Source organism: Palaemon carinicauda, chromosome 6, assembly GCF_036898095.1.
Source record: "Palaemon carinicauda isolate YSFRI2023 chromosome 6, ASM3689809v2, whole genome shotgun sequence".
Lineage (NCBI taxonomy): Eukaryota > Metazoa > Arthropoda > Malacostraca > Decapoda > Palaemonidae > Palaemon > Palaemon carinicauda.
The window spans coordinates 152,941,703-152,954,395 of NC_090730.1; the positions used below are offsets into that span (position 1 = coordinate 152,941,703).

The following is a 12,693-nucleotide window of genomic DNA, read 5'->3' on the forward strand; positions in this document are numbered from 1 at the left end:
GGTAACACATCTCTTAAAAAGTGTCAAAGATACTACGATGTAATGTGACCATTGATGGAATGTGCGCAAGTGTTAAGAACATCTGGTTTCGTTGGAACTGAAGAAACTAAAGATGTGTTAGATACCTAATTACATGGTAAGAACATACTTTAAAAAAAAAAAAAAAAAAAAAAAAAAAAAAAAAAAAAAAAACGGTACCATTACTTATGAAAAGAGAGTAAGGCCACTGAATCTTAATACTGTAAGCAATCCTGATATAACAATGCAATATTTGAACTTTTACCGAGGATATGCTTTTGGGCTTTATTGATATGGTATTACATCCCAAATGCCAGAGTTTGAGATTAAGAACAAGTTATAGACTAATGAAGTATTCAAGTTTTAAAGGATGGCCAATCACCATAAAGGAAGCATTTCCCTATTTTTTTTTAAATCTATGTAAGTTTGTTCATACTCTCACACTAGGATAGCTATTGTCCTCTTCTTCTTCGACTAAAGCTTTACCTGCTATGCAGGGTCGCTATTTTTAGAGAGCCGTTTCCAAGTCCTTCTGTCTCCGATGTCCTCCACTGTGAAATCTTTCTCCTCCATATCTGCTGTTACACACTCCATCCACCTTCTCTTTGCCCCCCCCCCTCTCCCTACCTGGAATAGCTATTGTAAAATGTCTATAAGTGCGTTAATCCTTTTATTTTTAGAAAATAAACGTAACCTATTCCAATAGTTTTTATTTTTTCTTTGTGTTTATTTTTTTGCATCTGAACATCACAAATTCCTGTGGAACTTTATGTCTGGGCAGTAAGATTCTCATTTGACTACCATGTGTCATCGTGTAATCTATTTTCGATGCTCCACTAGAAATGACGAAGGAGGACAAAAATTGTAATGGCTGATCTCAGTTCATCTTATGATAAACCGTTCATGAACTACTTCTAAGTGATTTACGATTCGATGGAATTCTGATAAAGCCCTGAATATTTGGAATACTATTTACATAACAGAAAATATGAGTAGATGGGAGTTTTCAAGCCATTATATAAGACAAATGCCCATGAGTTGAGAACCCATTAAAATAAAGTTGAATTTATCCTATTTCGAAAAACCTAGTAAAAAACTTAGTGAAACTGCTGTGGATAATAATGACATTTAATCTGGTTCAGATAACTGCCAAAGTCTGTGACCTAGATGAACTATAAGTCTCAACACTCATAAGAATAACGTTAAAAAGGTAATGTATATATTCTTGTTTAAAAATATGAAGAAACTTATGAATAATTATATCATCAATAAAATGGGCGATTTCAACTTATTTGATGTAATTACCTAAGATAAAAAATAGTGCTGCAAGATTGATATAGTTCAGGGACGCACTTCGTAATAAAATGACCTCAAAATTGTTTGCCTATATCAAAATTAAAATACTTTGAAATGCGTGTTTATACTTATCACGGCATCGATGTAGGATGTTAAGAATATTCAAGGTATTGCTACGCATAAAACAGCTCAAGAATTAGGTTAATAAAAGACTAACTATAGTCCATTTCTTTTAGCGATGCATATTTGCACAGACTCGCAGCGGTGCCCTTTTAGCTCGGAAAAGTTTCCGGATCGCAGATTGGTTGGACAAGATAATTGTAACCAATCAGCGATAAGGAAACTATTCCGAGCTAAAAGGGCACCGCCGCGAGTCGGTGCAAATATATACATCGCTAAAAGAAATGGACTATAGGATGCTCTCAAGTTTTGCGAGCCCAAGGCCTTGTCCGACAGTCCGAGCCAAGATGCGTTTGGGCTGTCCTTCTAGTCTCAAGGATTCTACATGTGAAATCACTAAAAGCTATTAATCAATAGTTTTATCTCTCACATAAATTAGTGTCATCTTGTCGTAAAGTATATGAAAAAAATTGACCTTGATATGAATTTTCAAAGGAATTATTTGTTCCTACTTTTGTTTTAAATTGTAGGCTAGGTCTACTTAGAGCATACAGTTTTTAAGCATAGGCCTATAGGCCGTCCATGAACTAATTGAAAATTTTATCAGTGAATTTATCGCCTCTTTTGTTTCAATGAGTTACAAAATTTTAAATGTAGATTGTTACAAAATAGATAAAACCTGCTTTCAATACGCCGTATAGTGACCTAGTCTCTCTCTCTCTCTCTCTCTCTCTCTCTCTCTCTCTCTCTCTCTCTCTCTCTCTCTCTCTCTCTCTCTCTCTCTCTCTCTCGATAACATTGAAAATATTGAACAGAATGATTAACATTCAAGGTAAAAATTTATTTGACTTCATATATTTTTTTTATTTAACAACTCAATCATTATAAACGCACACACACACACACACACACACACACACACACACACACACACACATATATATATATATATATATATATATATATATATATATATATATATATATATATACTGTATATATATATATATATATATATATATATATATATATATATATATATATATATATACTGTATATATATATATATATATATATATATATATATATATATATACAGTATATATATATATATATATATATATATATATATATATATATATATATATACATATATATATGTATATATATATATGTATATATATATATATATATATATATATATATATATATATATATATATATATATATATAACAAAATTCAATCGTTAGTTCTGATCGTTACAAATGAAGCATAATAATTATAAAAAAAAATGCAAGCCGGTAATCAATTATACAGGCACACTCACAGAGAGAGAGAGAGAGAGAGAGAGAGAGAGAGAGAGAGAGAGAGAGAGAGAGAGAGAGAGAGATGCGGGAGGTGGGTAGGGAAACCGAAACAGTGGCATGAATATTGATTTCGGGATTCAGGTCCCCATCAGAGCTCACTTGTCTACCTGCTCTATCTCGAAAAAAAAAAAAAAAAAAAACCACATGAATTACTTTGCTCAAGAAAATATTCGTCATCAGTTTTATATTCAGCAATTTTATATAAACATTTTCTCTTAGACATAACCCTGTAGTTTCACAATCCTTTAAGTAATCTTCTTCGGGGATTTGTATGGTGAAATATGGGATTTTTATTGAAATATTTCTTGATAGTTAAAAGAAATTTGATCGAATTTGTAAAAAGAATTCAACAGGTATTACCTTTATGAAATAAATTGATAAAAGCATTCACCAGTTTCTGATACTATTAGTTAGTCACAAGACATTTCAAAGTGTTACAAAAAGATTACAATAGACATTTTTGAGTGCTTAATTTTTCAAATTCGATTTCTAAAACCTCAATGAGCTTAAGCTCTCCGCCTCCAGACTATATGGATTGGACACCTACTCCGAATTTTCATAGAATGGCACAAGGCTTTAGAAAAGCAGTCAAGAGGTCAACATGAAAATAAAGTGATTATTATGAGAACATTTTTTAAATTTCCCTGTCTCATACTGATATGTTGACAGATAGTGTTTTAAATTTTAAATGTAAAAAGATTATCCGAGATGAAATTTAACTGTTATAAGAGTTTCGATTTGTTCAAAAGGAAACTTAAAGTGTGTGTGCTGCTTTAATGGCCTTCAAAAGGGCATTAGTTTATTCATGTCTCAAATGTTCCTGAATATAGAAATTAATAATCAGAATTTTATTGCAAGATAACGTTGCTGATCATAGCACATCTTGCAACATTTCCGAGGCAAAGTTGCCATGTTGTCGTAAATTTTATATCTAAGCGATTATGATGCAATACTATCTACGCCTTATTCAAGCTATTATGGTGAATTAAAAGTGCAATTAGTTCTCATTTGGTGTTGAGTTGAATTTAACTATCGCTTCACGTTTTTAGTTTATGAAATATTTCTTGATTTGTTGAAAATTCAAACGCAATCTGTCTCAATTGATACTGCATTATATGCAATTTATATAGTTACACATTTTTGTGTAACAGATATTTTATGACTTGTGAACTCGACGCTTAATTACGAAAAAAACCTTTGACAATTGAATTCAGATCAATATAATGTAAACTGTTTCTGCATTAGTACTTCAATGCAACTGCAAAACTACTTAGATATTGTCTTTATGTTTATATACAGAACAGCTACCATAAAACTATTCATAAAGCTATATTATTCGTTATCACTATCTTTATAACAAAACCTGCGCCAAGCGAAAAATATGACCATTTAACAACAAAAGTCTCATATTATTCATTCAGATAAACCCTTTTTGTAAGTTGGATTTCCATTGATACCAAGAAAAGCACTGTACGATATTTGCAGCTTTGAACTCGTTTTAACAAGATTGAGAACACGCCCTGATCTATACGATCATAGAAATTCCCACAAATATTGCATCATTCCTCTTTAGTTTCCTACCAGTTCGCGCAGTTCAATATGCAAACCACGGTGGCCACGATCAAACACGCAGCGAACATGTCAGCGTTGGTTTAGGCCTATTTTCAAACGGAAGGATGACGCTCCCGATTGCTAAGATGACGCAATCATCGTTTTAAACAAATTTAATTTTCTCTCTTACGGAATGTCCTATTGCAAGAGCCCTTGTCTTGCTATAGGCAAGGTGTTCTTCAACGAATGAACTTATTAAAAAAGACTACCTTTATATATAAGGTTTGTTTTTTCTTCTTTTATAGAAGAGATCTATACAAAGGAGAAACCACTTATTAATTGTTGTTCATCATCAAAATGGAAATAAATATTGTGATATAGTATTCTTGATAATCTCAAAAAAAATCTTCAAATCTTAATAACAGTTTGGACTAAAATTTATCCTTGTTACTTGTCATACTTGTATGGAAAATGATGTATACAAGTTAGGATATATAATTGCACTATGGTTTACATAATTATTAATGGTCTATTTCATTGCAAATGTAAATATTTAGTTAGGGATAAATGATATAGTACTTTTCCTGTTATGAAAGTTGTTTCTTGGTGGAATTGCCATATTTTATACATTTCACCTTAGACTGGCAGTCATCAACCCCACCCTCCTTTTTTTTTGAATTGTCATACATTTTCTAAAATTTCAGTATCGTTATATTTTCCGCTTATACCTAATTCAAAGACCTAATTTCTAACCAGCAAAATGATTTTAGTGGGACTTAAGATTGCATTTTTTTTTTCAAACAAATCTATTAAATTTCGCAATTCCCGACAGGCATATACTAAGCTACCGATAGCATCTACTGTATTCCTCTAATTCTAATCTTCATTTTACAATTTTACTTTGCTCCTTTTTCTCGCCACGTCCGAATGATTCATATTTTACTAAATCTATTATCGCCAAGTCCTTGCAGCTTTTATGTATAGCTTTTTAAAAACATTATCTATGCTATCAACGTAATAATAATAATAATAATAATAATAATAATAATAATAATAATAATAATAATAATAATAATAATTATTATTATCATCATCATCATCATCTCCTACGCCTATTGACACAAAAGGACACAATAATAATAATAATAATAATAATAATAATAATAATAATAATAATAATAATAATTATTATTATTATTATTATTATTATTATTATTATCAATATCGTCTCCTCCTACGCCTATTGACACAAAGGGCAATAATAATAATAATAATAATAATAATAATAATAATAAAAATAATAATAATAATAATAATAATAATAATTATTATTTTTATTATTATCATTATTATCATTATTATTATTATTATTATTATTATTATTATTATTATTATTATTATTATTATTATTATTATTATCTGTAAACCTTAGCTATTTAAACCCACCCAATTCTGTGCTTATCTTCCTTGTTTATTTTTTTTTTTAGCTCCCATCACCAGACACAACATAAAATAGTTATAGTTGAATATAACATCTCAGTATCAGAAATGCTTTTAAATCAAAATTTACCATGTACAACTATTTCATAACGAACATTTGCTCTACATCTTCCTAAAAGAGCTTAAAGTAATTTAGCCCTTTAAACCCTAGGCTACTTATCATTCAAAATCTTGATATAATCCCATCCTGACATATCCTGCAATGCTATATCACCATAATTCTTACATTTACTCTTATCCTTTCCTACAGAAGTAGGGCCTACAATTACTCCTCTAAGGCATTCATTTGAATTTTTTTTCCTCACCTTAGCATACTTTATACTTTATACAGCATTGATAGCTGCCCAGTCTAATTTTAACTCCAAACCATGGCATTTTATCTGCTCATGTTGCAGTTCAGTACATAATCATTCTCAGGTCCCAAAAAATTGTTTTTCACACCCTTTCTATATTCAACAGGCTCTCTTAAGCATATTACTAATTGTTCCAGTGATCTTTCTCTCTCTCTCTCTCTCTCTCTCTCTCTCTCTCTCTCTCTCTCTCTCTCTCTCTCTCTCTCTCTCTCTCTCTCTCTCTCTCTCTATATATATATATATATATACACACACATACACACACACACACACACACACACACACACATATATATATATATATATATATATATATATATATATATATATATATATATATATATATATATATATATATATATATATATATCTCACTTGATTGGGAATGCCTTAACGTGGTGAAAGGGGTTTTCGTATCACCATAATCAGCAAAGCTGTGATATTAAGGGCCACCCATACTACATTGGTTTGCTGTGAACGATCAAACGAAAATCTTCCACCATCACCAATACGCAATGGTCAGCGGGATGATGAATACTGGACAAACCCCATACATTAATTGACATGTCTGAGACATTTGTCCTGTAAAAGACTAGTAACATCTGCATTTACTGCTGTTGTTGTTGATGATTGAATGAGTCCAAAGGTTTACACCACCATGCCTCTTGAACCCTTTCACAATTAACATGTTTTGGGTTTAAATCCAACCCTCCACTGAAGTCGAGTGGACTACTTCTCGGGCGGGTCCATATTAATCATCTAACGAAACATTTTCATTATAACTTATACAATTCTTTGATTGTAGCATCTTCCAAATCATATGATCTTGTGAAAAGTAATGTCTTTAGTTTCTTCTTAAATTCAATTGCTCCCTTTAGGTCCTTCATTTCAGTTGGCAGTTTATTATAATGTCTAGGCGCACAGTAGCTAAAAGCCCTTTCACCAAATTTACTATTTGTTCTTGGTTCAGATAGCCTATGTTTGTCACTCATGTGTCTTATGTTAACATTTGTTTCTAGTTCTAGTTTATTCAGGCATTCTTTTAGATATTTTGGTTCATTTTGATTCAGTATCTTAAACGTTAGTAAGAGTAGCTTGTATTCAATTCTCGCTTTTACCGGCAGCCAGTGTAGTTTAATTAGTGCAGGGGTAACTCTTTCCCTATTGTGTAGTCCTTTTATTAATCTAGCGGCTCTGTTTTGTACTCTCTGAATTTTCTTCAGATGATAATTTGGTAAGCCATAGAACAGTGAGTTGCAGTAATCAATTCTTGAAAATATGTGGTGATTAATGAGTAAGGCCATAGATTTTTCATCTAAGTATTTACTAATAAATGCTGTTTCTAATATGATAGTTACAACTTTTTACCATATTATTTATATGTTCATTCATTGTCAGTCTATCATCCATGATTACTCTAAGATTTCTGACAGATTTCTTTAGGTCAATGATCGATTGACCTATTTCAATTCTTTGGAAGCATTCGATTAATTTTATATCGTGTTTCATTTCAAACCAAGGAGCGATCTATATAATGCAGACTATATCGATTCGAATTCTACTCTTATTATCTGTAGATAACATAGTTCCTGTGGGATTTGGTTACTGGGATTTAATTTTTAGACCTTAAGCCATACATTTAATTGCTTCCTTACATCAAAACGTTACTGTTCTTCAGAAAGAAATTAGCCACATTCATAAGTTTTCAAGCTATCTGACCACTTTCATATTTTTTATTCTTTATAATTCACGGTGGTTTATATCAGAAATTGGAATAAGTTGAAATGAGAATTTATACATAATACATAAGATATTTTACGACAAATTTATGTAATTAGACATCATTGTGATTTCATAACTGGTTTGTAAACTCTTAGTTAGACATCTATTTCAGAATTTTATATTACATTAATATTATCTTTCTTGTTTGACTTTTTTTCATTGTATTTTTTATTCTGTTCTTAAATTCCTATTTATTAAACGTAAATAACAAAATAACCATGACTCCGTTTTCACAGGAAAAATTGTAATTGTATGCTAGTTTTCTGTCTGCTTCAATGGCAGTTGTTAGCTCCATTCATGCCAAACATAAATATGGCGGGTGAGTATTCTTTCATTATAATTTTTAAAAGTATTTAACTTATTTTATATCAAAATCAGTCTTATTAGTCATTTCCATGGAAGCATTCCTTCCTGAATGGACCCGTATGCTAGAAGACAAGTTCTTATGTGCGTAGATTCATATGTAGTAGAATAACCTGTCTGAATATTAGATGTTGATTTAATGTTTATTGTCATTAAGCTTAATTGAAGGTTCATTGGTATAAGTTAATTAATTCTTTTTATATAAATCGTTCTTTTGGTGCTAGTTTCATACATTTGACCTCATATAACCATTTAGGCTATTATTTATTAAGGCGTAATTGCCTCAAGATGCCCTAGTGAACCTATGACTGGCTAATGCGATGTACTAATTAATAAAAGTTAATTTTGTTAAAATGCTTTGGGTAAGGTAACGGTTCTTACAAGATCTGTGAACAGTTCTAAGAAAATTATTGCTTAAACCTTTGTAAATCGGTATTCTATACATTGATAGCAACATTGCAACCTGACCTAACCTCGCCTAACAAATGAGGTCGGGTTCGAACCCTTAATTGGCTATTCAGTCCCCTATGTCGTCTATGCGTTGCTTTTCCCCTTTTTCCCTACCCTAGTAAGCTTCAAAATGATTTAGAAAATTATATGCTCGCCTTTAGCGCCTGAAGGTAAAATTATAGTTACGGACAAAACAACATTTTGAACCAAAAATAGTTCTTCCTGTTGTAGATGATGTGCTTTCACTGAATTTGGCTGTCATTCCAACAGCAAATAAACTGAAAACCCATTAGACCGTCTAAGAATGATGATATTAATGAGAAATCTAAAGGTTTTTGATTCGCCTTGTACTCGCTTCTTGCGTGGTAAAAGAAAAAGGTCAAGCTCCTATGTACAACCTCCTATCATTTCTTAGATAATTTAGTTCTTATTTGGGTATTATTGTACTGTATTACGGGGTAATGTAACGTAGGGAAACAACTACTTTTTTCTTTAGAAAAAGGCCCACTTTCTTCGAAAATGACACTCGTTCCTGTTGCAAATGAATAGTTTCAGAAATATGTATATATATGTTAACGTAATATTGCTAATGTTAGCGAAGCGAGCCAGTGGCGGAACAAGAATCATTATATTTAGCGTTGCTAATGTTAGCGTGCTCAGCTCAATATTACCGCTTGCCAGTACATACGAGCTTGATGTTTTTGTTTTCTGGCAAGCGAAGCGAGCCCACTGCAGAACAAGACCCGGGTAGTTTGTAGCGCTACGGCCAAGCGTCCTAATTTGCTTATTATCGCTCCGACTGTTATCTTGTATAGAATAAAAACGTTTGGAAATGGTCTACGGATCTTAAATATGTTGTGTAAGGGGGGTTCCGCCCTGGGTAAGGACACGGCTTTTAGCATAGGTTAGGTGGGTTTTTTAAGTTAGCTTCTCCCATCGTACTCGTAGGTAAGGAAACTGTTGTGTAAGGGCCGGGGGGGGGGGGGGGGGGGGTCCTAGGGGGCAAAGCCCCCTCTGGGTAAGGATACGGCTTTTAGCATAGGTTAGGTGGTTTTTTTAAGCTAGCTTCTCCCGCCAAAATCGTTTTTAGAACGACAGCCACAGATCAGAATATTCCCGTTTTCTACGGGATCTGGCTGTCACCCTACAAACGCTCCCAAGACCCATTATGTTTAAACATTTCAAACATAAAATATAAGTTTTCCTCTAGTAAATAACGAGATTTAACCGGTTTTCATCTTCATTTCAACCGCAACAACAATAGCAGCCTTCGGCTACTTGAAGTTAGTCGAACTGGTTGTTCTGTTTGTTTGCGGTTGAAATGAAGGTCAAATTTGGTTAAATCACATTATTTGCTACAGGAAAACATACATTTTATGTTCGAAATGATACCCTTTAGTACAGGAAAACTTTACCGTTATTTGCAATGAAAATAAGTCAGTTTCGAAGAAAACTAACGTTGTTCTATAGGTAAGGCTGTCTTTTAGTAGAAAAGATTTTTTCACGGCGCCTAAATGTAGGGTCTATTTTGGTTAGATGAAGAAGTGTAAATCAGCGGGAATAGGATGGCTCAGGTATAGAGGAATGAAAATTAAACCCAATATACTGTATCGAGGAGGTACATCTCAATCTAAGGTGCTCCTCTTAAGCTTCACATGTCTACATGTATACCGGAAGTTTTGTCAGCGAGTGTTGCCCCTATTCTGCAAACTTGTGCATGCAATTTTTCTAATTTCTAATTTTTATGATAAAGCCATTCCAACAACCAATTTTATTATTTTTGAGCATCAATCTTCCACTGGGGGGAAGATGATGATTACTCGTCCACTGTGTTAGATTCTGAAATATTAAACAAGAACTGAACAACCGATGAGTAATGAATCGGTATCTTAGTTTAGGTTAGGGGGATTATGTTGTTTTGGTGTTCATTATTGGTGGCACAGATAATAAACGTTTTTCTCAAACGTTACTTCGATCTTACTGCTTTCGTTATAACAAAGTTTTTGTATTTTTAGTAGGTATAAAGAAATGTCGTAAGAATTTTTTTGGCACCTTGAGATTTTAGCATTGTAGGCCATTGCCTCGCAGTCTCGCCTGTCTACATAAGTGGAAAGATTACTCTTAGGGTTTTCTCATACTAGCATAGGTAGTTTGGTAAAAATGTACATCAAGATAAGACTACGAACGAAGAATAGCATCTGCTAAAACCTAAAATAAATAGCAAAGTTCCAAAGGCATAAGGCCAGGGACTTAACCAAGAACCTAAGTGACAGAGTACTAAACGGACAGACAAAGATGAATTCCCAAGACAAGTGAACAAACAATGGCCGCCGTGAAGGGCCAGACGGGAATAACAAAACAGACTAGACTGGATATAAAACAAAAGCCCGGTACTATAAAAAGCTGTCAAAACAAACTATGGTACTTAACATTGGAATGTGTGAAGATGGAGCTTCGGACATGACGAAATAAATCCACGAATGTTAAAAAAAAAGCCGAGAGCACCACAAAAAATTTCACACTGACTAAGTCCAAAAAGAAGGATGTTGTTCAGATGGCGCTCGCGTCGGGGCGTGGGTGGTGTGGCGCTGGTGGGTTGGCTAGGGCCTTTGTATCGGCCCATCCCTTTGACGAAGGAATTAACTAAATGGAAGACAACCTGTGAATAGTGGATTTCACGCGCCTTTGCTTTATACACGACACCCAAAAGGTGCTCGCGCGAGGGTTGTAACCTCAGCATTCCATGCTTTTATCTTTCTCTGGTATAATTGGAAGGTTTTATCAGAAAAGGTATATAAGAAGGACTCTTTTCACTGGCCGCCACAGGTCGACCCAGAAATAGATTTTTCCTTCGTTAAAATCCCTTTATAGTAACCTAAAATACTATAACTACTTTGGCTTCCCATTTTACCAACGGTTCATTTCCTATTTTATGTATTCTGACTCTATTGGGGCTGTTCATGCGTTTTGTGTTGCCGCAGTTCTAGGAATAAAACAATGATGTGGGCATCCCTGTGGGAAACTTCGGTTATGACGGTATTTGAAACCTAGATCTATTGAATTGAATCCCCAAGAGTTTAAAATGCATAAACTACAAAATAAGCATTGGTGAAAAATATACTTCATCTTTATTATTATGTCACAAAAAACATCAAGAACAAAGACAATGTGCGACCAATTACAGAAATCTATTTTAACCTTATCTTCCCGATCCTAACCTGATGCAAGTCATTCCATAAATATCTAGCCTAGGGTGCCAGGTCTTACCTGATCTAGAAGGCCTCCAATATGAAGCACATTGACTGATAAAAGGGAATTTTAGAAGTTCATCCTTATCTTATCTTGTATAGTTTGTTTGAACTCATCTTAATTTTTGATTGGTAACGTCTTTGCCTGGTGTTTGCCAGTCGGGGTGTTCGAGTCCCGCTCATACTCGTGAGTGCCATTAGTGTCTGCAACTTTACCATCCTTGTGAGCTAAGGTTGTGGGATTTGGGGGAGCCTATAGGTCTATCTGCTGAGTCATCAACAGCCACTGCCTGGCCCTCCCTGGTCGTAGCTAAGGTGGAGAGGAGGCTTGGGCGCTTATCGTAGGTGATAGGGTCAGTCTCTAGGGCATTGTTGTGCTTGTTAAGTCAGTGTCACTGTCCCTTGCCTCCTCCATTTCTAAGCGACCTTTAAACCTTTAAAATGAACGTTTTATCATTTCAGAGCCTGGTAAATCACTTCAGTTTGCAACTTTTGTTGTTTACTGAGGCAGTTATGAGAGAAAAACGGACAAGGTTCAGAACTGCTAGAACCGGGAGAGAAAGAACGAGACCGTTCGTCGCGGTTCCATCTCCTCTTAGTAGGTCTTGAAGCTTCATACTTCCATTTACGTCTGGACGAATTCGGA

The 12,693-nt window shown here is 33.7% G+C and overlaps 1 protein-coding gene across 1 annotated transcript in view; it reads left to right on the forward strand.

Moving 5' to 3' along the window:
* LOC137643287 (histone acetyltransferase type B catalytic subunit-like) overlaps nucleotides 1–12,693 on the forward strand; it is a 64,655-nt gene that overhangs the window by 13,643 nt on the left and 38,319 nt on the right. Inside the window, exon 3 of the mRNA XM_068376126.1 lies at nucleotides 8,223–8,305. Coding sequence (XP_068232227.1) covers nucleotides 8,223–8,305 — 83 coding nt within the window. The remainder of the gene's footprint in view (nucleotides 1–8,222; nucleotides 8,306–12,693) is intronic.